The sequence below is a fragment of the Amblyomma maculatum genome, chromosome 5, assembly GCF_055883805.1.
Source record: "Amblyomma maculatum isolate TAMU_Amacu chromosome 5, ASM5588380v1, whole genome shotgun sequence".
NCBI lineage: Eukaryota > Metazoa > Arthropoda > Arachnida > Ixodida > Ixodidae > Amblyomma > Amblyomma maculatum.
In genome coordinates, this window is record NC_139348.1 from 29805355 (window position 1) to 29832759 (window position 27405).

The 27405-nt window shown below is 45.8% G+C and overlaps 1 protein-coding gene across 1 annotated transcript; it reads left to right on the forward strand.

Moving 5' to 3' along the window:
- Positions 1-27405, forward strand: LOC146187933 (uncharacterized). The gene is made up of 4 exons (XM_084603567.1): positions 1-315; positions 2598-2740; positions 5399-5515; positions 23756-27405. Exons 1-4 carry the CDS (start codon positions 126-128, stop codon positions 25883-25885), a joined length of 2580 nt encoding a protein of 859 aa, XP_084459693.1. The 5' UTR covers positions 1-125; the 3' UTR covers positions 25886-27405.

The window sequence follows — 27405 nt, forward strand, 5'->3', positions numbered from 1 at the left end:
GCGACCGCCACTGGGGACACCGGAAGGCTTGGCCAGCTTTTGGATCATTTTGTTTAATTGTTTGTCGTGCTCGGTGTGCTCGGTGCACCTTCAGTGGTTTCGGCCGTTTCTTGTTTCGTGCTGCTATGAGTGACTATTCCGAACGACAACATGTTATATTCAAGAAGTATCTCCGAGACTTGCGCGAGCAAGACGGTTTCTGGCATGGGTATCTTGAATCGGAGGACGAACTCAAATCCTTTGAAAGGGCACTGGCTACTGCGAATGTGAAATACGCTGTGCGTTCGTCGAGAGAACCAGTTACGTCGCCCAAAGGTGCGAGAATTTCATGACAGTGCAACAATTTTTGAAAAATGGCCTGTGCGGTCTCAGTTACTTACAAAACGAAAGATTTTACATATTTTGGACGATTTGGTAGTCCGTCAAGCAGAGCTCAAGTTGTGCCTCAAGTGTACAGCGAAATTTTATCCCAACGGTTCAGCGCCCCTTGGTTACGTCACCAAAAGAATGCACGTGTCTGTTACAAATGTTTCTTAGCGCTTGTGCCCGGAAGCAAATTTATTGTTGCATGGCTGTGCGCATCCGGGACGGGCAAACTTTTTGGGGTAGCCGTAAGACCCGTAGTAGGTAGTAAACACTATTAATATGCATAAAACGCTCTAAATTTGCTTCTGTGTGTAAATAGGGAAGAATCATTTAGTATGCAGCGCTTTGAGTTTCGCCCAAAAGTTCGTAAATCACTTGTGCATTTGGTGTGGGTGCATTGTTGGCCCACACTACGAGTACTACGTGCTTTTGGAATTCTTCGACGCGGTTGAAGTACTAAATGCTCCTGGAAGTTGCATTTTGTGTCTTACCTCAGTTACAATGCAATAGCGTTAAAAAGCCCCTTTCTCAGGAAAATGCGGCGTCGGCGTCGTGACCACAGTCTCGGTTACGTTTTTTCGCGTTTCTTAGTGGACAGGTGACATGTCCAGGCACTGATCGGTCTGACGTCGCGCGACCGCATGACACATCCGAGTTGGTAAACCCTGTATCCTTGAAGCCTTTTCGATTTGGCCAGCACTGGCTGCACTAGTTTTGAAAGGTGCTGCAGCGTTGGGAGACATTTGAATGTTAAGATGGTATAAATTTGTGGTTCCGACCGTCTGTCCAAATGGATTACGGCTGAAAATATGTGCTTCATTCAGCGATGTAAATTGCATGGTGCACGAACTTTTGACAAGTTTAATGCGTACTGTTTGATGTCGTAGAGTTGTCTAGTTGCACATGCTTCCTTGACTCAAGGGTCATTCACTTCCTCCACTTAATCAGCGGTAAAGTCATTCACCACCAGTCATGAAGTCAAGGAACAGGGAAGTCATGAAGTCTAGGGAGAGTGCAGATTTGATTTTCGTCAACTTTCTGGTCACAACAGGCCGTGAACCGCAGCTAGCCATCTGCAAAGATTCGCAAAAGCAATAAATCACCTAGGACTTAGGACAATGTAACAGTCACATATTTGTCTATCATGGCCATTAGTGCTCATGCTTCCTCTACTTCATGCGCAGCGGCGCAACGCTGCATGTGGTCACAACTAATAATACCACTCCTGACCACCAACGAAATGCTTATTGCCTGCATGCAACATAACCACCCTGTATATGTAACCATTTGCATCTGTTAGCAGCAAACTGTCAAGGTTCTGGAGAAAATGGACTTCACAAAGCCCTGCAGAACAATGTGCAGTGTCTGCTTTTGGTTGGGTATCACGTATGTCATGCTGCACTTTTTCTGCACTTCCCCTGCAGTGAGTGCATGATGGATGAGAACTCATGCAGAACTAGTTCTGCACCTTAACAAAATGAGGAGACAAGTGTAGAGTTTGCGCGCCACCGGAAAAACCACGACGGCGGTGCTGCACCCCTTGGACTGGTGCAGCCACTACAACCAAATCGAAGAGACCTTTGGATTCTGAAAGAGCATTGAACAAGGGCTGAGGGGGAGCCTTGGTTCAACAATGTGACTTGTCTTCCTCTGGGTGAGACGAGTCCACTTGTCGAAACGTTCGCTTGGCTTGCGAATCGAGGCTTCCCCTCAACCCGTGCTCCTCTTTCTCTCGTTTCACTTTGGAGTCTGAGTCACACACGTTACTCCTAGGCCACGTGGGCAGGTTTAAATGGCTTGGTTAAAGCAGGGCTTTATATCTATGTCACCTGATCAGTGTCAGTTGGCCGGCTTATGACTGCTTGCTAGTGAATATGTGTATGTGTTAATCAAGGCAGGATTTGATTAAAGGATTTGAATCAGTTATAAAACAAAACGAGGATCTGCTAGGGGAGCCACAGAGAGAAGCCATTAACACTGTTTTCATAACCTGATGTATACCACCAGTTTTTGTATGATCATTCTATCCTTGCTGGACAACCATTCAGTTGCTTCTGAGTGAAGTCTTGAGGATTCGCTAGCTCCAGTGTCCACAGTGTGACAGTAGGTTGTCTCTTGTTCATGCCTCCTAGACCATCCTTTCTCATTGCAGCATTGGACAGAGAGCAAGGTGATCACTTTCTGTAATGAAAAGCAGTGTTTTCACCTTCTGCTTACTTTGTTTTTTCCAGCCAAAATTGTCTATTCCATGAGAATACATGGCTCTAAGATCTCTGTGGACAACACACCATTTCGAATATTGAAAGATGTTTGCAAGGTCTGCATTTTTGGCGTGGAATACTACAAGTCAACACAAGAAAGCCAAAAAGACCAGGTATGTGCCAAATCTTTAGTAGGCATTGCTTGCATAGAGTTATTGCACTGATATCATAGTATTATCTTCTGGCACTCAGCTTTTTAATATGTTGCTTAGATATAACATATTGGCATTCACAAGAAGCTGGCTTGCACTGTACAAGCCACATATAGACCAGAGCACTAAGAAGCACTTTATATTCAGTAGTTAGGTGTCCATTCTTATATCCTCAGCCCCCTTGCATATCAAGAAGAGTCATTTCCCTATTTATGTTTGTACTGCTGCCAGTACGAACACAACACGTTTCATTGACTAAACCTGATCTTTTGTCACATGTAATCCATGACATGAGAGTGTAGTGCAAAAAGACGAAAAAATAGTAAGGGTACACAACACAGGCGCTACCCTTTCTGTGGCTTTCGTCCTTTTGTGCTACCCTCTCATGTCATGGATCACCATTACTGACTAGCCCAAGTTTCCACCCTTGGGAGTTACATGTAAGTGCCGATGAAGCATTATAGGAATATTTTGTGTGCCTGACTGCAAAAGTGGATATAGCGTAAACAAGGAAATAAGGATGCTTCTTCTGGGATCCATGCGATTTGAAACTACGTGTGGCATAAGATAATGCAATTCCTCATTTAAACAGAAAACTATTGTACAAGTTTTGCATGTGTTTCTCAGCTTGTATTCACATGTGTTTGTATCGTGCATAATGTATAATAATTGTAATTATGCTCGCATTTGTGTAACCATATTGGTGTATACTGCTGCCTTATATACACTTTACTTCTTCAAGGTACATTCTTCACGATGTTGCTACACTAAATCATGTCTCTTACTGACATACAAACGTCCAATATGTAAATAGAGAGTACTCATTTCCCTTGCTCATTTCATTCTAGGCGAGCCATTAAAACTCGAGTTTGCTTAACAAATGGTGACCACCTCAATAGATTATGCCAAATTATACGACTGGTTGTTGCTCATGTAGCTATTTTCATTCTTAACGACTGCAGTCACTTCATTCATTACCGAGTGCTGTGGGGCAAATGATGCTGAATCATAGTGCTTGCTTCAGAAGCTTTTGAATAAGACACGTATAGAAAAAGTACCAGTTGACAATAGTGCCCACAGCCGGTTTCTCAAAATAGCCATCTAGCGTGCGATCTTTTCCACCTATTGTGCAAGTAATACTCAAAATACAATGATTTTTTCCTCTTTAAATACATGGAATTGCTGCCTGCCATAATCAAACATCATGCTCGGCCGCTAAAAAAAGTTAACAATGACTGCTCGAAATTTTTTTTCGCAAAATTCTCATTTTTTAGGGCGAATTTGTTAGTTGTTTATGGACTGTAAAACACCAGTTTAAGCATGCATCGTTGTGTCCAACAAATTAATACTTCTGAGGTGCTGTCCCTACACTGCGGCCCCACAACGTCAGTCGAGAGCCTGCTTTGACTATCGTGTTGCCTACGCCAAAATCCGTCCCAGCACCGTGGAGAAAATGATCAGTAAAGGCGGAGAGCTTGTAAACTGAAGCTGGTTAGTAACGTTATGAGAAACCAACGGACACCAATACTTTGAGTTTCTTAGCGCCATCTGTGAATGCAGAGAGAAACACAACTTTCAGGATGCAGTGCGAGGTGACACATCACAACACACCTGCAAGAGTAGTGGCCAGTGAACACTGCACAATGCCACAGTTATTGAGATAAGTTTCGGTGATTGAGTTACTTATCTGCGGCTTGTGCTGAGACTGTTGTGTCCATTGATGGTATTTGCAGTGTAGTTGTCCGCCAACGAGGCAGTGGTCTTATTATGCAGCGAGCACTGCTAGAAACCATTCATCTATCAGCACAGCTGCACTTTGCATGATAAAACTGGGGTACCAGCGCAGATGGCATTTTCCATATGACTTATCAAGCTATCATTTCAATACCTCAGGCCAGCTCATGTCACAAACCACATATAACAAACCACATATAACAAACATACTTGTCTGCGAGGTTATGAAACTTGGCAAACTCTGACAAAGCATTGCCTTTACGCAGGGTATGTGGCAGCTATTTAAGAACAAAGTTATGTCTACAAGCAAGAAGACATTGAAGATGAATCATTTAGGAACTGTTAGCGTTTTATGCTAGCGCTAACACACACAACGGAATGACAGCCTTTGCACACTTTCGAACTGACTACAGGCACTAAAAAAATAGTATGTCATGAATTGTTGCCATTGTGTCAACAACAGTTTCCTTGAGCTCCACAATGGTGTTGTGTGGGTGAACTGTTGGGCTCCCCTCTACCATGCCCCAGATGTAATAGTTATTGGGTTTATTCTAAATTGCAGCACATTAGTTTATGGTTCAGAGTGATGCTGGTGGAAGTGAGGGTGTCTGTTCTTGCAATTTATATTAAAAGCAACCTCTTGTTTTTGTAACAAGGAATCCACAAAAAAAAAAAAAAAAGAAAACAATTTAAGGCAGTCCAGGCGTACAGTCCCATGGTGACTACAAGCTGCAAGTGAACCCATGTCTTCTGGCTGCAAGGAAGTTTTGCTTCCTTTTTTTTTTTTTTTTGGCTTCCCTGTTCCAGAAAATTCTGTGGGCTCCTGTGCCTTCTTAATAAAAGAGTGAACTGTTGATTGCACTGAACAGTTTAACTTGTGTGCAGGACCCGGATACGACCAAAGGGGAAAAGAAAGTTCGCCGCAAGAGCAAAGGCACCAGGAAAAAGGGATGCCCAGCAACTATGTACCTCAAGTGGATCGAAATCTTCCCAGACTTCCAGGTATGTTTTGGATGTTTTGCGAGACATATAATGAGGCATTTGCTTTTAGGAGGCTGTGCGCATTCAGGTGGAGGGCCTAAAATGAAAATGAATCATACCATTCATTGTGCACTATCTCATAGCAACTTTTACAGCTAAAAAGGAATTCATAATATGCACTAATCATCTGCTGCTCCAGGAATATAATGGCACATACACGTAGCATAGCTGGTTAAGCCAACTAATTTTGGGGTCCTCAGGTGTTGGAACCTATGTACCAGAGATTGCAAATTACAAGCTCTGCGACGAAGAGCAACAACGAGAAAGGAAGGATCTTGTCCTTCCTCTCTCGTTGTTGTTCTTTGTCGCAGCGCTGGTAATTTGCAATCATGTACCAACTAGCTCAAATTTCCGTAGTACCAGAGATATGCCACACTATGCTCTAACTTCAGTGAACTCCAAAGGACTGCGAGAAATGTTTGCTTAACCAGAAAGTTTTAATTGAAGGCATGCCGAGTGCAACTTTTGTCTACAGCGAGTATTGGTTGTTTGGTTCTTTTGTAGCCATGTTGATGTTTGGCAGCGGAGACGCAGTTTGTTTCTGGGAAAATCGGATTTGGTTATGGAATATTTTTTTTTTTTTTTTCACTACACAATTCACTCGTGGTAGCAAGAGTGAAAAGGACTGCAGGTCACGGTTTGGCAGTAAGTGCAGCCTAGTCTTCGAGTGAAGTACACTAGAGCGGGTACGGTATCACAGTTTGCTTGTGAAAGCAGCCCATCATGGCAGTACCTGTCTTTCATTTTGTTGGTCTTTCTGAACCTATAAAAAATCCCATTTCATTAGAAGTACCTGGTTTTTCATTAACATGTGCAAACTGGATCATACTTTGTCTGATGCTTTGAGATCAAAGTTTTACTTGTTTCAGCCTTGATGGATGAAATGTTAACCCCAGCATGATGTGCGCTTTATCGTGATCGATGCCGAGTACCACCTTCATCTTGCTTCCCTTGAGAGCGGTGCTGTCCTCAGAATTCACGCTAGTGACGTGAACCCAAGATTCATTAGCACTCCACAATCAATACAGTTCGTTTTAGGTGAATGCAGTCACTGGAGGAACTCGTCTCGGAAGGTGAAGAAATGTTGTTAGCGATGTGCAAGTTGGGCTATCTTGTGAAAAGGATTGGGGATGATTGTCTTTAGTGGTCTTCGGGTCTATTTTGCAATATGGATTGTGCACAGCCACATCTAGAAAACGCAAGGTTAAAGCTGTTCACTAAAAAAAAAAGCAGTATGCTCAGTGTGGGAGCTTTTGGTGTGGGAGCCTTTGGCTACACTCCGACTTTACTGAGAAGTGGACTGCTGTGCTTCCCAAAAAGGTTCAGGCCTACCACTGGCTCAGAGAGCCAGTACAGTAAATTCTCGTTAATTCGGACTTCTAGGGACCGTAAGATATGTCCGAATTAACCGAATGTTCGAATTATTGAGAGAACAAAAAAAAAAAAAACATGCACGATTTTATCTCAACATACCTTTATTACTTAAAGTAATCATGGATGCTTGTCTGCTTTCCCGCAGAAACCCGCGCGGATACTATTTTCCTCAGTCCTTCCAAGTGCTCAGCAGCGCGCATGCCATCTGTAGTGCCCCAACAAAATTCCTCTAACACAACGAGGGCCTCTGCTGCTTCCTTCACAGTGCGAGGGGGCCGAGGCTGCTACTCTCGTAGCCCCTCTTCCTCCTCCGAACCTTCGCCGTGCAGTACGTCCCGGACAATTTCTTCCCCAGTTAGAGAGCCGGCTGTAGCAACGCCGTCATCAATGCTGATGTAATCGGCGAGTGTCACCGCATCCGGCAACACACCTCCGAAATCCGGGCAGTCATCTGCATTGTCGTCTGGCGACGCTTCTGCCACTGTGTCATTGCAGGGATCAGGCAAAACGAAGCCACTGTGTCGAAAACAGTTAGCGATGACGTGCGCAGGCGTGTTCTTCCAAACGTAGGCAAGAATGTTGACCGCACTCAGAAGATCCACGTCGTACTGCTTACCGACTTCATTGCACAGTAGCATGCATTCCAGCACGCGCCTGCGGTATTTAGTCTTCACATACTGAATTATACCTTGGTCCATCGGTTGGAGGGTCGATGTAGTGTTGGGCGGCAAAAAAACAACTTCAATGTTGTTCAGTCTGGTGGCACTGTTATGTGCACTACAGTTGTCAAGGACAATTAACACCTTGCGGTTCTTCGCGGAAAACTGTCGGTCTAACTTTTGTATCCAGCCGTAAAAAATTTCCGATCTCATCCAGGCCTTTTTATTAGCCCGGTACTCCACCGGAAGAGCAGGCACGTTCTTAAAGCACCATGGCTTTTGTGCCTTTCCAATGACGACAAGTGGCAAGCACTCTGTCCCTGTCATTTTGCGGCTAAAAGAACGGTGACAGTGCTGTTTCATCAGCATTAAAAATGTCATTTGGATCATATGCTGCGATATGTTCCAGCAGTTGAGCGTTCTTCCAGTTGTTGGCAACAACTTCATTGACGGCACCTGTCACCTTTAGTCTGTCACCTATAGTGACTATCGGCTTTCTTGCCTTTGCATTATATAGCCTCTATGTTTCTGCCCCATCACCTGCGCTAGCACCACATCGTCGGGGGACCCAGTGCCGTTTGGTAGTCCTCGAGTTGCAGAAACTCTTGGGCTGACTTCACGTCTGTGTAGCTGGAAAAGGAGGGGACCTTTACATTTATCCACGGACGCGAGGCTGTCGTCGGAGCTGCGGCTTGGTTGGCACTAGCCACTGAACCGAGCTGATGGATTAACATTGACAACATTGCGGTCATCTGTTGCACAAGAGCGGCTGTGTCGGAAGCCCGCACGGGCTCTGCCGCGTCCCTCGCCTCACTCCCAGATGCACCGGCATCCGAAACTGCGGCCTTATCTGCCACATCTTTCTTTGGCGGCATGCCTTACAGAAAACTGTGATCGGCCGAAAAGAGCACAACAATTGCCCGCGTGGGAATACTAGTCCACGTCAACAGGCCGGTCGCAAAGACTAATCGCCGCGACAACCCTCACGTAACACACTCATATCCTTGTACAAAATATATACAAAAAAACAATGCAAATACAAACCACCCGACAATAAAAAAACACGCACATAACCTAAAACAAAATCAAAACACTGTACAAACACCACTATACTACATTCCACCTCATCTGCATAAACGCTAACCCTAAACTCAAAGTGGCGTCGCATCTATCAAACAAAAGACTCCTGCGGTGATCCTTGCTGTGCGCTCCCAAGTCGGCAGAGAAATTGTCCACATGGGTGTTAATTCAGCCCCGAGTTGGGTGCCATTTTGTGGGTGACTCCTCTGCCCGAGGGACACGCACACACAGGGGGCCGTGAAACAAACATATTTATTCTCACATATCTCGGCGACACGGTCTGTCAGGGAGTTGTGGTTGGGAGCCAGGAAACCAAGAGGGGCGCCAAGAAACAAGAGAGAGTGAGGCGCCACTGCTCTCGCTTTATAGGATCCAAGAGGGGACCAGTTTCTCGTTGGAAAGAGAGGGAAGCGGCAGTAGGGGCAGCCAGCGCCATCTAGAAAAGAAGGCCTGCGCGCTTCCTCAGTGACGTCATCCACCTTGACCAGCATTTCTGGATTGTGCTGCCTTTACCCAGCCGGCGTTCTTTTGTGAACCTCCCACACAAGCTGTAGGAGCACGGTGTGCGAGTGGTACGGGGAACAGTAAAATTTTTACGCCTCGTAGTTGCACTGTCGAAAGAAAAATCTGCATTGAATATGTGGTTTTGTTTCTTAATATCTATGGGGATCACATACATATTGCAATAAGTTACACGCAGTGCATATACGATTCAAGCAGCTCCAGGTCAGCAAAAGCCACAGAATAATAAAAAAAAAAAAGAGTGAACAGAGGCATTACCCTGAAGTTGCGGAATCAACATCAGCCGCGTTTCGATTATGGCGACCGTGGGCAGTGTGCTGTGCGATGGCAATGTACTGTGTGATGACAGGAAATTTCATCATCATCATCATCATTAGCCTGATTATACCCACTGCAGGGCGAAGGCCTCTCCCATATTTCTCCACTAAACCCGGTTCTGTGCTAGCTGCATCCACTTGACCCCTGCGAACTCCTTAATCTCATCCGCCCACCTAACTTTCTGTCGCCCCTTGCTACGCTTTCCTTCCCTTGGAATCCAGTTTGTTACCCTCAGCGACCATTAGTTATCCTCTCTTCGCACTACATGTCCTGCCGATGTCCATTTCTTCTTCTTAATTTCCACTAGAATGTCGGTAACTTGAGTTATTTCTCTGACCCACTCTGCACGCTTCCTATCTCTTAATGTTACCCCTGCCATTTTTCGTTCCATAGCCCTCTTCGTTGTCCTCAACTTAAATAGAACCCTCTTGGTTAGCCTCCACGTTTCAGCCCCATAGGTGAGTACAGGTAAGATGCAACTGTTGTATACTTTCCTCTTGAGCGATACCGGTAAGCTGCTAGTCATAATCTGCGAGTGATTGCCAAATGCGCTCCATCCCAATCTTATTCTTCTTGTTATTTCGTTTTCATGGTCCGGATCTGCGGTTACTACCTGTCCTAAGTAGACATATTCACCTACTACTTCCAGTATTTCGCTACCTAATGTAAACTGCAGTTCCTTCCCGAGGCTGTTGAACATTATCTTAGTCTTCTGCATATTGATTTTCAAGCCTACCTTTCTACTTTTCCTGTCTAGGTCATCAATCATTATTTGCAGTTCATCCCCCGAGTTGCTTAGCAAGGCAATGTCATCAGCAAATCGCAGATTACTGAGGTATTCTCCATCTACGTACCTTATCCCTAACTGCTGCCATTTCAAATCTCTGAATACTTCCTCTAAACAAGCTGTGAATAGTACTGGGGAGATTGTGTCTCCTTGCCTAACACCTTTCTTTATGGGAATTTTGTTACTTTCTTTATGGAACAGGAAACAGGAAATTTGCTTTACAGGAAAGGAATGGTGCAAAATGTTTCAATTAGTTAACTAATTAACTAAGCACGTTAATTATCTTGCGGTACAGTGGAGACATCATAGCACATGCTGCTTCTCTATAGTCAAGTCTCGAGATACTCACGGCTTACAGGGCGCTGGCAATCATCCCTGACAGCATCGAGGCTCTCCTGTGACCGTGGGGCAGTGCAGGCACCCGCGACAGGACTGCAGTGGTGAGCCTCTGTGAATAAAAAAAAAAGGAAAAGAGTGAACACAGGACTTTATTTGAACAATTACAAAATATTTACAGTCACCACTAATTTGACCATGTGCACGTTCAACTGTGAGGTTTTCAGTTTCCTCTTTCGTGCTTTTACACCGTCATGCTGGTTCTCAAGCTGTCATTCTTTATTTGTACGTAGTTCTTTAACAATGTGTTTGCTGCAGCGCGCATTGTTGCAGATGTCGATATCTTCGTTGTCTGAAAGGAGGTGCTTCATCAGAGCAACAAGCGTGTCCCTTTGGTTACCTGCCACATGAAATCTGGTGGAATGTTTTTTCGTAGTAAGCGGGCTACCGAGCATTGGATCGAACAGAACCAACATTCCATTGAACGCATCAAAATTGATCGGCGTTCTAGGCAGAATCCACTTTTGGACAAAACGCAGGAACGGATGCCAAAGAGCTGCGCTCTAAAAATCTATTCTATCTCTGAAAAACACCGCCTCGCATATAATAGACAATACTATTACTAATACCTGCAGGTTAGTGCAGATTTCACGACATGAATTTTAATACCGCCCTGTATAAGAATTTTAGTACCACGATTATGCATTATTACACTTCAAAGATTGCTACGGCGCGCAGCAACAACATACTTTAGAGTCTCACAGAGTGCAGTATCAACGTCGTTGCGACGAATGGCATGCTTCCACTTAATCTCACGATCACTATTTGGGAATAAAAACACATACACTTTTGTCCCATTGTCACAGTTGCCTTTGCAGCGACCCATCGTTTCCACATCAGGCTCAGGTCATGCACAAATATACATTCTGCGCCATCTCATATGCCATCTTCCACTCAGAACGCAGCATTGTATGCTGATGCATCCGGCAACACGAGGGAACGCACTGTGGACACATGCAAGGAGACATGTCAGTGCCTTTGGAATGTGGAGGTTGCGGCTCGTTGGCTGGTCGAGGGTCAAAGTAGGGTGACGTCACAGCGGGGCAGAAGGAAAGCGCGCAGGCCTTCAAAATTCTAGATGGCGCTGAGGCAGCGCATGGGGAGTGCCGGGAAGCGGAGCGGCTTTCTAATAAGAGGCGGTGTGCTGTTTAAAGGTACGTGGAGCAGGGCGCCACACACTGTGATGGGCTCTTTTGGCAGAAGCACAAATGCATCTGCCACAATCAAGTTCGAACCCAACACCTTTGCCTGGATAAAATGGAATACAAGTGCTGCTTATCAGTTTCCTGTATTCTTTGCCTCTATGTCTGTGCCCTCTTGCCGGCACAGACATAGAGGCAAAGAATACAGGAAACTGATAAGTATTTTTTTTTTTTTGGCATTAGGTCTACTCTAGAAGAATAGAAATGGGAGGGGAGGAGAAAGTATCAGATTGAAAAGTTGAGCAAAAGAAAAAGTTGTATACAACTCGGGGAGCAGCAGATGTCCCTCAGAGGGGGTGTTCAGCTAATGACGTCGACTGACCAGTGACATGATGTCGTGTGGTCAGCTGCAGCCATACACTGCTAGCAGATCGCAGGTACTTTGGAGATACAAGATGATTGACTGCTGTGTCGTGACACTTAATCAATATCTTTAGTTTGAGACCTTTTTTGAGTGTCATTTAGTGCTTTGTTTTCAAGCTGCACCTATAGTGGCTAGAGACCGCTTTTCCCATTGTTTCAGGTAGTCAAAAAATGGAAAAACAGGTAAGCTAAAGGTGTAGAGTGTAACCACGGCCTATAGTTAGTTTTTTCTTCCTGGCTCTTTCTAGTGTACAAGTTTAGAGAGCAAATAAAGGGAGTTGTTTCTAACCACTGATACCTGATGCTGCATAAGCTAGGTTGAAAATTTTTTAGCTATGGTGGTGGCAGATTCAACATCCATCAGTCTTTTGCCTTTCATGCCCTTGGTAAAAACAATGGTGGGGGCCTTTAACGATAAAGAAAAACAATCACAGGCACTGGAATATTGCACAAGAATTTGATCTTGTGTCCTCTATCGGTTCAGTTTATAGGTCGCATCTAAATGAAGTAGAGATGCCCAAACCATGTTTCATCCTCAAGCCTTTTGGCCAGCTCATCCTGGCAAAAGTCCTTGGCCTTTTAAACAATGGTGGGGGCGTTTAACGATAAAGAAAACAACCACAGGCTGCATGGGAAATGGAAACTCATACTGGAATATTGCACAAGACTTTGATCTTGTGTCCTCCATCTGTTCAGTTTATAGGTGACTTCTAAATGAAGCAGAGATGCCCAAACCCTGTTTCATCCCCAAGCCTTTTGGCAAGCTCATCTTGGCAAAGTCCTTGGCCTTTTATTGCTAAGAATGTCAGCTCTGGTAGGAACAATCTGTTTAAAATTCACCTTGTTACCTGCTTGTTATCTAGCAGCTGAAAGTTTTCCTTCAACACTGCATCCGAGAAAATTTCGCCTGAAAGCTTGGCTGATTTATTGGTGTATTGTCATTGTGCTGTAGCACTTTACATCCAAGTGGGTGACATACCAAATCTCAAAACTTGTTGCATTTTATTTCTAGTGTAGTTGCTTTGCCATGTTCAAAAATTCGTCTTCCTGTCTACGGTAGCCGTCAGTCATGCTGTGGTTTCTGCAGTGTCTGTCAGTGATACACCACCTTCTTTATTTTTTCATTGTCGAGCATGTTCTTGAGGGATGTGCAAGTTGTGTCGGCCTGATATGGCTCATGTGTCATTTCTGTTGCATCGATCTTGAGCGAAATCACCGTGATGCGCAGAGAGAGAGAGAGAGAGAGAAAACTTTATTTCAAAAGGAAAAAGAAAAAAAAAGGGGGGGGGGGGGCAGTGAGTGGAGTCTTCATTTCAAGACCCCAGTGGCCTGGGCTGCCGCTCTTGCCTGAGTTACCAGCCTACGCTGGGTCTCTAGATCAGAGCATAGCAGAGTGGCCTCCCAATGCGCCTCCAAATGGTGCATGTTTGTGTGTGGAGGGGTTTGGGGCCTGTGCACCCCCATGTGACGTGGCAGGCGGTGGGCTGGTCGTTGCACCAAGGGCATATGCCTGTGTAGTGTTCTGGGAACATTATGTTGTATTGATGTAGGTTGGGGTAAGTGTTGGTTTGGAGCTGTCTCCATTCCCGCATTTCTTGTGCATTTAGTCCCTTGTGTGGAGGGGGATAAATCCTACGTTGTTCTCGTAGGTACTTAAGTCGCGCGCCGTAAGTCGCTGGGACAGGAATGCTGGTTGTGAGATCGGGATTGGTGGCCGCTCGGTTTGTGTGACCTTGAGCTAGCCTATCCGCGACCTCATTACCTTCCAATCCAGAGTGCCCCGGAACTCAAGTGATCTGATGTTTGAGAAGTTAGTTTGTAGCCAATGGGTTAATTGTGAAGCGAGCTAATTTTGTAGGTATTCTGCCTGCAAGAAGGAGCCGACAGGCCGCTTGTGAGTCGGTGATTACGTGAAGCTCTCGGTTGGTCGCGTCTTCGTAGGTAATGGCCAGTACGATCGCCGCCACTTCCGCTTCTGTGATAGCACAGTGCGGGATGGACATGCTGGAGACTTGTGTGTACGAAGGGCCCACCACCACGGCTGCTGCTGCGTTTGATGTATGTTCGTATAGAGCGGCATCCACATAGACAGTTCTCGGACTGCGTTCCACTGCATACTTAAGATAATTCACTCGGGCGTGTCTTCTGCCTTCGTTGTGGACTGGAGACATATTCTTTGGGAGCGGGGCCACATATACTCTTACCCGGTACGGAACAGGAATGTTAGTGGCTGACTGTATAGCTTGTACGTCCGAAGGATAGCCAACGCGCTCGAGAATGAGCTGGCCTGTCTCAGTTGACAGAAGGCGTTCCCTTTGGGATAGGAGGACAGCCTCTTGAATTTCTTCAAATGTGTTGTGCAGTCCAAGAGCTTCCAATTTGGCGTTGGAGGTGTATGGTGGGAGGCGTAACGCGTTCCTGTGAGCTGCACGTATCATTGCGTTTACTTTGTTGAGATCTCTTCGGAGCAGGGTGAGGTGAGGCGACTGATGACCAGCGCCTGCACTAGACGGATCGTGTCTTCTTCCCGCATGCCTTTTCTGTTTCTGGCCACCCGGCGGATCATTTTAGAGATCTGCTGTGTTGTATTCTTGAGGAGATGGAGGACGTGGTCTACTTTTCTATCGCTTTGAGCCAGAGACCCATGATTCGTATGAGTGGCACTTCCCGGATTGGGACCCCATGCAGGAGGATGCTAAGATTGCCTGGTGATGTATAATGGTACCCACGTATGCGGATGACTTCAGATTTATCTGGGGAGCATTGGAGCCCGCATCGAAAGGCCTCTGTTTCCACGCAGGTTGCGGCTGCTTGAAGTGTTTCTTCTTTCTGGCCTAGAGAGCCGTTGGTTGTCCAGATCGTAATGTCATCAGCATACAGGGTGTATCCAATGTTCGGAACCTGTTGCAGAGCCCTTGTGATTCTAATCATGGCAATATTGAAGAGGAGCGGGGAGATGCGCAGAAGTTTGATATCCTGCAGTGCTGCTGCAAATGCATGTGCCCCACGCCTTGTCATGGCTTAATAAAACTGTCATTGTGTGACAAGTCTGCGAGAGTTTTCGAATACTTTGCTGTTTTGGTTTTGGCAAGAGTTGACTGCTTTGCCTTCAACTGACCACCTATTTTTGGCAGGGGTTTTATGGTGATTGTACTGATGCAACTCAGCCATTTCAGCACACTCTCTCTGCTGTGAAGAAATGATTCTTGCATTCCACTTCTGAACTTATGCATCGGGGCAGCTGGGTTTACGGGTTGAAGAAGAAAATTGTTTTTTGATAATATTCATTATATTTTGACATCTCCTGAAGGTGTATTGGCCATGGAGTGCTCAGTAAGAAAACACCTTTACTAAACTACTTAAGGAATGAATGCCACCAGTTACTTTGCCACTTATGTGTCCTGACCTTCTTACACTTGTAAGCATGATTAGGAGAGCTCGAGTGTCCACGTCCCTTCTCTTCACCATCATCTCCTCTCAGTGTGCCACATTCTAAGGTACGGCTTGAAGGAGGGCACTCTAGTACAGGGTAGAGTCCAACGAATATGCTGTAACTGGCTTTTATCAAATACGCATGCACAACACAAGGACAGCATATTGCTGTGCCATTCACAACAGTGCAAAATGTTGTTCCATGATAGAACACCCTGATTTTGGAGATGTTATACAGTCAAGCCCGCTTTTAACGAACCTGAGCGTCACACGGCGTCCGTTCGTTATATCCCGAAGTTCGTAGTAACTGGACCACAAAAAAAAAAAGAAAAAGAAACGTTGGTGGCCAAACAGGAAATTTATTTCTTAGCAAAAAAGTCTGTGATGCTCGTATGTTTCTGCAGTGCAGGTGCGATGAGGGCGGTCTCCAGTTTATTTAAAGCACAAGTATGCTCCTTGCTGAGTCCTTTGGCATAGACAAGTTGCCTGAGGCCCTCTATGTAGCCCATTGCTACAGATGTGCTTACGGGTGCTGTCTCAGACGTTTCATCTTCATCCGATTCTTCCGCGTCGCTCTCGGCCCACACAGAAATGATGCCCTCATCCGTGCATGGTTCCGCAATATCCGCATCTTGATCCGCAGAAATAAAATCGTCCCAATCAATGTCCCGGCCTTCTACGTCAGAGTCGACGACGCGCTGCCACAAATCGCCGCCGGAATGATCATCATCGGAGGCATCGCCCAACATCCGGCACTGCGTCGACGAAGCTGGCCTTGCGGAAACAGTTCTGCACGCAAGTAGCCGTCACCTCCGCCCAGGCTGCCTTCACCATCTCAAGGGTTGAATGCAATGAAACTCGGAGTGGCAAGTTAGCGGCCGGACGGTCAACGGCGATGAGCAAGCGCTCCACAATGCGGTGCCTATACGATGCCTTAAAGGAGCGTATTATGCCCAAATCAAGAGGCTGCACTTTCGAAGTGGTATTGGGCGGCAGGAAAAGTACAGTCACTGCCGTCAGAGACGTTTGCACGTGGTGTGCTGAGCAGTTGTCGAGCAACAGCAGCACGCGCCTTCTTTGCCTCTGCATGTCGCGGTCAAACTCGGCCAGCCTTTCTGTGAATAAATCGCGTGTCATCCAGGACTTAGTGTTGTGCTGGTAGCGCACGGGTACATGGTTCCGAAAGCAACATGGCTTCTTGGATTTTCCGATTAAAAAAGGCATGTGCCGGTCGCTGCCATTCATATTAGTGCACAGAAGAACTGTAATGTGCACTTTACTGTGTTTACCGCCAGCGCATGACTCCCCTTTCATGGCGTGCGTCTTGTCTGGCAGCATCTGATAAAATAATGCAGTTTCATCTGTGTTATACACATCCTGCTCCGCATAGCTTGCAATAATGGCTCGGTTTGTTGCAAGCTAATTGGCAACGTCTTGGTCACCTACTGAACGCGCCTCACCGACAATCGATTTAAAAACAATCCCATGCCGCACTTTGAACCGATGTAGCCAGCCATTGCCTGGGCAGAGGTCAGGAAAATCTAGCAGGAATGCGAAGTCCTTGGCTTTGCCTAGCATCATTGGTCCACTTATCGGAATGTTGCGAACCCGTGCGTCGACGAACCACTTGAGCAGCGCATCCTCTACGTCCGCATAGGTGGCTTTTCGTAGGCGCTTTCTGTCCACTGTGTTTTCGTTGGAGCTGGTGATCTTTTCCTTATTCTGTAGAATTGTTGAGATGGTTGATTTCGACATGTTGTACTTCTCCACCAGCTCGCAATTTTTAGCACCTTGGGAGAGTTCCGTCACAATTGCTCGCTTCGTTGCCATGTCCAGCGCTTTTCGTTTCATGACCGCTGGAGGCAGGGAATTTCCGTCCGCCATACCGAATTATACGACTCAGGCCCGACAGACGAAGCGCTCACACCACACACATGAAAGTGAGAACAAAGTGCCGCAACTGATGGACCGAACGTGCACATGCAACAATCAAGCGAGGCAAGTGAGGAGGAGCTAAAGGGATGGAACGGATGGACCGGACACACAGCGGGGAGACCAATGAGAGGCATCCCTGAGCGTCAGTGCTGCCACCTGTTGGCTCCTACCGTAGTTGCTTTCAACCGCCCATGGCCTCCGAGATCACCTTTGCAAAAACACGCGCGCAGGGGTGATCTCGAAGGCCACCAACCGTTACAGCCCTAATGAATGCAGCGGCGCGCACGCGCCACTGCGCGCTGCGCATTCAGTCCGCCCTTGCAAACAGTACAACTGCTAGCGTATGGAGAGGCCTGGCCCCTGGCACGACAGCTCAATGGAACAGCTATGAAACGAAACTTGAAGACTATGCCGGCGGCCGGCGCCGTGGCGACAGGCGAAGACGAGGGAATGGCAAGGGGAGAGGGGAGCGGAGTTGTGAGGAGGGGCGGCAGTGGGGCCTTGGAATACAGTGTACTAGAATACTTTGGGTAGTGGAAAGAGCGCGTGGCGCGGCCTACGGGAGAGCTGTTGCCCTTTCTGTTAACCGCAGCGCGTTGGCGCTGGCGTCTAGAAACCGAGGAGATCGGCGCCGCAGTAGCACGTGTAGGTTGCTGTCAGTTAGGTTGTGCACGTACTGTGTCTGCTTTTTTTGCAGCGTTTCCGACATCTTATACTTTCTTGCATTGCGTCGTACGCACAAACAGTGGTTCGCATGCAGCCATGGAGAAGAAAACCAAGAGAGCGACACTCACTGCTACGCGCCAGGTTATAAGACCGGGTACCCTGGATTTCGTGAGTTCAACGGACGGACGTTCTCGTTGTTTAAAGCCCCGAAAGACGAAGCTCAACGAAAGCAGTGGGAGAAGAATTTGCACCGCAGTGACAAGCCACTGCAAACGTTATCCTCGCAAACATTATCCTCATTCATAAGAAGGGGGACACTAAGGACCTTAAAAATTACAGCCCAATCAGCTTACTGTTTGTTACGTATAAGGTATTTACTAAGGTAATCGCTAATAGAATCAGGACAACCTTAGACTGCAATCAAGCAAAGGATCAAGCAGGGTTTCGGAAATGGTACTCTAATATCGATCATATCCATACCGTCAACCAGGTGGTAGAAAAATGTTCGTAATATAACCAGCCCTTATACATAGCATTCATTGATTACGAAAAAGCATTTGACTCAGTTGAAACATCGGCGGTGATGCAGGCATTGCGAAATCAGGGGGTAGACGAGCTGTACATGAAAGTGCTGGAAGATATAATAGTGGCTGCACAGCAACTATAGTTCTGCATAAAGAAAGTAACAAAATTTCCATAAAGAAAGATGTTAGGGAAGGAGACACGATCTCCCCAGTACTATTCATGGCTTGCTTAGAGGAAGTATTCAGATACTTGGAATGGGAGCAGTTAGGGATAAAGTACATAGATGGAGAATACCTCAGTAATCTGCGATTTGCTGATAACATTGCCTTGCTAAGTAACTCAGGCGATGAACTGCAAATAATGATTGGTGACCTAGACAGGAAAAGTAGAAAGGTAGGCTTGAAAGTCAATATGCAGAAGACAAAGGTAATGTTCAACAGCCTCGCGAAGGAACAGCAGTTTACGATTGGTAGCAAAGTACTGGAAGTAGTAGGCGAATATGTCTACTTAGGACAGGTAGTAACCACAGATCCGGACCATGAAAAGTAAATAACAAGAAGGATAAGATTGGGATGGAGCGCATTTGGCAAGCACTTGCAGATTATGACTAGCAGCTTACCGGTATCACTCAAGAGGAAAGTATACAGCAGTTGCATCTTACCTGTACTCACTTATGGGGCTGAAACGTGGAGGCTAACCAAGAGAGTTCTAAGTAAGTTGAGGACAACTCAGAGGGCTATGGAACGAAAAATGGTAGGGGTAACATTAAGAGATAGAAAGCTTGCAGAGTGGGTCAGAGAAATAACTTAAGTTACCGACATTCTAGTGGAAATTAAGAAGGAGAAATGGACATAGGCAGGACATGTAGTGCGAAGAGAAGATAACCGATGGTTGCTTAGGGTAACAAACTGGATTCCAAGAAAAGGAAAGCGTAGCAGGGGGCGGCAGAAAATTAGGTGGGTGGATGAGGTTAAGAAGTTCACAGGGGTCAAGTGGATGCAGCTAGCACAGAACAGGGTTAATTGGAGAAATATGGGAGAGGCCTTCGCTCTGCAGCGGGTATAGTCAGGCTGATGATGATGATGACAAGCCACTCTCGGAAACGTCGGCGGTGCTCGAAAGGCTTCGAAGCTCCGTTTATCGTGCGGAATTATGTGCACAAATTCAACGGTAAGGGATCCCTCGTTGCAAACCTGCGCTGACCGCTGATGCGGTCCCAACCTTGCTGCCCGACTTGCCGGCCTACCTTTCCAACCAAGTTCAACAAAAATGACGAGAGAGAAAGCGTCCAGCTGCCCTGTGCTGTGGCACCAGCCAAGAAAGTGCGTTTGTCGCTGCGTGACTTTCACTATTCCTTTCAACACGACATAAATGTGCAAGACGAGAGCGTCAGCTCGAATTTGAATGAGCCTAGTGAGCCTGCTTCATTGCTGAAAATCGCTGACAAACTCGGCCTTCCGAGCACGTGGACAAGACTTTAATGTGCCCGATTTTGATGGAGTTGTGGGCGCTACAACTACCGTGACCAGAGATCCATTTCTTATCGCGCACGAGAAGCTGCTGGTGTTTACTGCAGACGACAGGAAACGGGTCTTCGCTCGCCCTTATTTTCATGGCAAAGAAGCGAAAGAAGATGAAATCAAGTTCATGTTAGAAGCTTGAGAACTTCATCAAACAGCCATTGCCATTGTTTGCAATGGGCATGCTTGCTTGTTTTTCAGGGAACCTTATTTCATTACTTTGCGCTTTCGTGTGAACAGTTTCAAACATCAGCTTTGAACAAATTGTATTGTGATTATACCTACTACACTTGTCTTGAACCAATGATTTTAAATGTTTGGTGTGTAAAGGTGCTTTTTCCTCAATTTTAATGTTGTCAGCTTCAGTACTAAATAAAATGATAGCTTCGACCTGCGTGTTTGAAAATTAAGACAAAATCACAACAACAGAGGAGAGGTCGGCGACACCAGGGACGGGATGCTACAAAACAAAAAACGCACAGAACACCTGGCATTGACATTAGATCAGTAACTTATAATAGCTGCAGTGAAATTTGGCGCAATTCTGATGTTTTCACTACATTACTGGCGATGCTGTCTGCTAGTGTCACAGAGGCGACACTAGCAGACAGCTAGTATTGCACTAGAGGCGACACTAGCAAAGCGCCTGCGATAAGAGAACTGGAGTGCGAAGGGGGGGCAGAACGTGCTGATTGCTTCTCGCAGGAGCTGCTTGTACTAACCCGCCAGTAAAATGACACAGACGTCACTGTTCAGAGCAAAGTCTGATTGGTTACTGAAGTAAACGCGAAGCTTCACACATTTCGTGCCTGGCGCTGTTTGCTCAGCTGAGGTAATCTGACGAAACCTTAGCCTTGCTGAAATCATATTACTTCGATTAATTCGCTCATAAGTAAATAAGTGTTTGCATTGGGAGTACCACGCATACATGTGGCAAAAATAATGAAAACTTCCGTGCTTGCTGCTGCCTGGCTACGGTCGGTCTCTGAATGGTGCTCGATGGATGCATGGATGGATGGAATATAGGAGCGTCCCCTTTGAAACGGGGTGGTAGCAGTAGATATCATGCTCATTTTTTGCCCTGTATCCTAATTATTGTTTTAGATTGGTTAACTATACCATCATTCTATTAAATTTTTGTTTCTACATTGTCACTTCTCTGCTTTTAAGCCACCAATCTCCCAGTCGTTTTTTGCTAGCTTCCACCGCTGGTTTATTCACCTGGCCACTGGCATCTCTAAACCCCAGAGCTTTAGGAACAGTGACTGCGCCTGCATCAACTTCCTGATGGATACCATTACATTAGAGTATAATATGGTCAATTGTTTCACTGGAGTTACCACATACCGCACATGCATCATCTTCATTGTTAAATTTCTTTTTGTAGCAGTTAGGTGCCGCTAGCGCCACCTGGTAGAATTAATATGAAGTGCCTCACACGCTGACCACCGCTCTACTACCCAAAGCATTCTAGTACACTCTACTTGGGAGCCGAACCATGCCGACACTCGTAGGCAGTGCGCGTTGGCGCGCAAAGGGTAGCTCGCTTGCGAGGAGGTTTTTGAAAACAGACAGAAAGGGGCTGGAGCCCATCGTTATCTCACATAGGGGTGCCGGGTTTACGCCATCCGTTCGCTGTAACCGATCGGCAGCGCTCAAGGATGTTCGTTATACATGCGATTTTGTGCCATTGAAGTAATGTATATTTTGGCGGTCGCTCTGGTCTTGTCGTTTTAAGCGAAAGTTCGTCTTAAGTGGGGCCGTTATAAGTGGGCTCGACTGTATACCGCTGTCTGCCTCTGCCTGTGCGTGGAATTTCCCACTCTGTCAAGCAGTGTTGCTTCTTCCATTTGCCCAGCCCCCTTGGAATCCAGCTGTTTGCGGAATTCGATAAAGCTTGCCCCTGTTTCACTTTTTTGCTTATTTCCCTGTTGAAGGAAAATTACTGATAATCTTTTAGACAGATGCAGTGCAATGGAGGAGGAGGAGGAGGAAAAACTTTATTTAGCCCTATATTTCTTTGCGGTTTTTGGGACGTCTTCAGAGATGTCTGCTTGTTTAATCCACAAGTCTTCACCGTCGACTTTGCCCACTTTTGCACAATGGTCGGTTGCCCTCAGTCCAGGGCTCCGCTGGCTACTGCCGCCCACTGGGCTCGCTGTGCCAGACCTTGCTGGTCTTCGCAGCGGTCGCTGGACAGCAGAGTCTCCCATTGCTCCGCACTCGTGTTTCGAATTTTGGGGACCACATCTATGTTTTGACAGGCCCATGGGATGTGATATAGTGTTGGTTTGTCATCGCACCACGGACATCTGTCAGTGTATATGGTAGGGTGCATTTTGTTTAGTATGTGTAGGTTTGATGTGAAGAAAATTGTGCATAGTGCGCTGTAGTTGTAGTTTTCGGTTCCAGCTCTGCTGTTACCTCATCTGCATCAGAGTGTCTGGAGGCTCATTCCTGCTCTTATAGTTCAGCGTAAGCAATCGCTTCATTATGAGATTTTGCATAGTCCTCAAGTGAAATTTTGCTTCCGATATCGCAGGGTCAGCCTCTTCATCTCGGTGCTCATCCACACACACACCGTTATTGTGGAATGCAAAAGTTCATTTAATGATCATTAAAGCTTCCCTTCTGCCCACCACCAGTGTTCGTTCAACTTGCATAACCACTTGTGCGAGGTACTTTAGATTGAAGTGCTATTTATATGCTGTGAGTGAGAAACTGCCAGGGATTGTCGGGTTGTAGCATGAAGTTTATTTAATGAGAGTTTGCTCTAATTAGCTTATTGCAAGGCTTTGCCATGATTTTAAAGCCTGTGTCAAGCCGAATGCCAAACTTTGCTTCTGGTGTCACCTAGGACGGCCTGCAGAACAGTGTTAAAGATATAATGAGCACAAGTTTATCAAAACAGTATGTTGTGCAAGTTGGTTTCAGACATCCGTAATAACAGCGCACTGGACGGCAGAAACAAGTAGAGAAGAGGACACATTGGCACTGCAAGTTTATGTCCTATTGAGAAACACGCTGCTTTTAATGGTAACGGAGCTTTTACGAGCTAGGAAAACCCAAAAATGAAATACAGGCATTGGGGAGGCTGGTCGTTTTCACAAATGTTTGGATGCCAAGACAACTTTTTGTGAATGGAATCCCAATGATAAGCTGCGTGGCCACTGACTTTCAAACGTCCTGAGTGTAGGTCAGGCGGCAAGAAAAGGTTGTACCATTTGTAAGTCCATTTTGCTCGCCAATGAATGTGTTTTTGGCTGCCCAGCAAACATCAACAAAGCCACAATAATAAAAGGTATTGATTTTTACTGTGAAGTAAAATTAAATGAAGTTGTTGTCAGTGCTTCTTTAAGCAAAGATGATTCTTCGCAATGATTGACAAGTGCTTATTTCAAATTGCCATGCTTATTTTCTAGGTGTACATCCCCCAGCCGTGTAGCCAAGTGAAGCGAAAGAGTCTGAAAGCCGACAGCATTAAAGAGCTTCGTCAAAAACTTGGCAAAACAGCTGGAACTGTGGCCAGCAAGACAAGGATCTATGTCCAGATTGCTGACCCTGCTTCTCACGACAGTCATGGGTTTGGTGAAGTTGACGGCACTAGCCAGAGGATAAACGAGGATGTTGCCAGGCAGATTGAAACCTTAGTAAAGGATGGAATCACGTCAGTGATTGATATCAAGAGGTGCCTTCATCACTTTGTACACGACGTGCTCTTTCCCATGAAAGAAAAGCCTGACAGCAGTTGCAAGGCATTTTTTCCAGACAGTGTGACCATAAAAAGCCACATTCATCATGTTCGCAAGAAGGGACTAATCAGTTCCAAGGGTCAAGAAAATGCTGATAATATAGCGCGAAAAATCCAAACCGAGCATCCTGGAAGTTCTGTGCTCTACCGACCGTGTGTGGCGAACAAGAGCACAAGTGACAACTTGTCCAACAACATGGAAGAGAGCATTGGCAGCGAATGTGAGGAGACAATGCTTTTTTGCTTCCAGACAAACTTCATGAAGAACATGCTGGCCAAATATGGAGCATCTGTTGTTTGTTTACACGCCGCACACAGAACCAGTGAATGTGCCTCGCCACTTTTTATTCTGGCTGTAAAGACAGCATTTGGCTACATGGCTGCCGGTGTGTTTATCGTACAGTTTGAGACTGCACCCTGTATTGCCGAAGCCTTGAATGTCTTCAAAGAGTGGTGCACTGATTGGGCTCCAGAATTTTGGATGGTGGATTGCAATCAAGCAGAGATGGATGCCATTGGCAAAACATTTCCAGAGAGCAAACCGTTCTTCTGTGATTTCCACAGGATACAAGCATGGAAGAAGTGGCTCCGCAAGAAAGAAAATGGCGTCTTACAACATCATGACGTGCTGAAACTTATGGAATGTGTGTCCAGTGCTTCTAGTCATGACGAGTTTGCAGCAGCTCTGGCAATCTTGATTGCTTCAGAACACTGGGAGAATGAGAAATTCCGAAGTTACTTTGAAACAGATTGGCTCTCTGTAAAGGAGCTGTGGGTCTTTATTCACCGGCTCGAACTTGGGCTTGCCCTTGCAACAAATAAGGGCATTGAGGCGCTGAACAAGGTTTTTGTGTTACATGTCACGAAGGGTACAAGCAACAGCAAACGCTCAGTGAATTCTCTTATTATAGCCCTTGTGTATGCATTCCTTCCTGTTTGTGAAAAGAAATACCACGATTCAGAGCTGAGGCAATCGTTGCTGTACAAAGAATACAGCGAAAATCTCCCCAGTTACCTTTGTGGCCGACCTAAGGAGTTTATCAACCACCTGCTTCAAAGGCTCGTGGATGCTGAAGAATACACGCCTGCCGACGTAGCCGTATTGTCTGCCAACGGTGTGTTTTTGGTTCGTTCCGAGTCAGCTGATGAAGTAGTGCACACTGTGGACTTTGGCAAGCCATTTTGTACGTGCCTTGATTTTGCTGAGCATGATTTCCCTTGCAAGCATTTCTGTGCCATCTTTAAGTTAGTTGATGGGTGGAACTTTCTGTCACTGCCTGAAGATTATCTGAATGAGTCAGGTATTGCTCTCCAGGAGCCATGTGTAGAAGCAGATGAAACTTGTTTGAGTGATGCTAGCACTGGCAGCCCTGGTGCAGTGGACTTTGTACAACTTGAAGTGGAAGTAGCTACTGAAAATCCGGTTCCCGAGTCACCAACACCTTCACCTTCATCATGCCCAGTGGATTTAGAACTGTGCCGAGACGTCAGTGAACGCAAAAACTTTGAAGTGGAAGGAACTACCGAAAATGTGGTTCTTGAGTCGCCTACGCCCTCAGCATGCCCAGTAGTTACAGGACTGCGCAAAGGCATTGTCAATGAGTGGGAAAAATGCAACTTGCTTCTTGATCATTGCTGTAATGTTGAGACTCTCACTGAAGTCAAGGTAATGCTTGAGTCTGCGCTTGGGAAGTTAGCCGAATCCTTGCCAGATAATTTTGCTCTGCACAGTGAAGATTCTATGAATGGGCGCTTTTCTCCAGTACCCCTGCCAAAGCGAAGGCGCCTGCAAGATAGCTAGTGTCATTGTAACTCATTTATTGATTACACTGTTGAGTTACCCTCTCCCTCCGTCAAAAAAGCACTAATGAAATAGCATTAACATTTCTGTATAAATTGCTATGCTGCCATCCTGTGGCTAGATTGCTAGTTCCTCCATTGATTGGCTTAATGCAAAATAATGTTTATTAATAAGTTCACTGTGGGAGTGCCTCTCTTTACACGCCATTTTATTTAACAGGCTACTTATTACTGCCTGATGACATTTTTTGGTGAAATTGTGGCAGTTCTGCAGCTAGATGCAATTGCAACAAGTGATGGGAGTAGCCGCCTATAGATACCAGGTAGCATGATGTATTGCTTGACGACTCAGCTGTGGCTTATACACCAATTCATTTGGTATGAGCGGGATTTACCAAGTGGAGCCTCATGTAATTTTTGACAGTTTGCAGAAGATTATTGTGTATATAATGGGGCAGCCACATTGCATGCGCAAGTTTCATGTTGTAGCCTTGGCAATAGGGTTGTTTCGAAGGATGAACATAACTGATGCTTGAGCAAGAAAAGGGAGACACTGAGGGATTTGCCACCTTGCATCTTAAAGCAACTTAACATTGCAGGTGCCTGGTATTTAGCTATCGTGTATGCCACGTTCCAGGCCATTCCACATTTCTTTCATAATTGCTTGGTTGCCATCGGAGTTGAGGGGTCATGCAAGGGGCAGAAAAACTGCAGCTTAATCACTGCTTAGCCAGTTTAATTTACTCTAACTCTTAAGTTTGCCTGCCCAGGCCTGAAACTTCTCCAGCGGACCTCAACATGAGCTACTTTTGCATTCCGCCACCTTAAGTGCTTCTTAATTCTCCGTCTGCACTTACTTTGTTCCTAACTGGTTCTTTTGCATAACCCCACTTCTGTTTCGTGCTTCTGTCATCATATTCCGGCTACTACCTTGTGCATTTGACGTAGCGCTTTCAATTTTTTTAACTCTGCCAGGGTTTTTTCAACAGTGATATCAATGCCATCCTCATCAAGCCTTACATGACATCACTGTCTCGTATGGATTCTTGGCTAAGGCCCAGTCATCATCAATTCTATATTTTTCACCTCTCTATGTTTCCACTTGTTGAGTACAGAGTCTCATTTATTGAATGCTCATGTGTCAAAAACGAAACTTATGAAGTCATTCCATGTGTATTCAATTTGTGTCCCTCCGGAAATGGGAGTGCTCAAGGTAGATTGTGACCACAGGATTATGCCCTTAGAAATGTGTAGGGCATGACTGGTCACAGGTCACACTGCGCAAAGCTCAAAAGCAGTCGCAGGGACTGAAAGCGGTCAGAAAATGTTGACTGAAGCAGAACAGGCGTAGCATATGTGCTTCAGTCACTAAAATAAAAGTGAATGTGTGGTATGTTTACTACTGACGTTTGCAGCCAAAGCTTTAAGGTGAAAGCCTTTAATGACTCATTGTTGTCGACAGCAGATAGTCAAATGGTGTCACGCTTTCGAGCGAGAAAAATAAATAACCCTTGCCTCCAC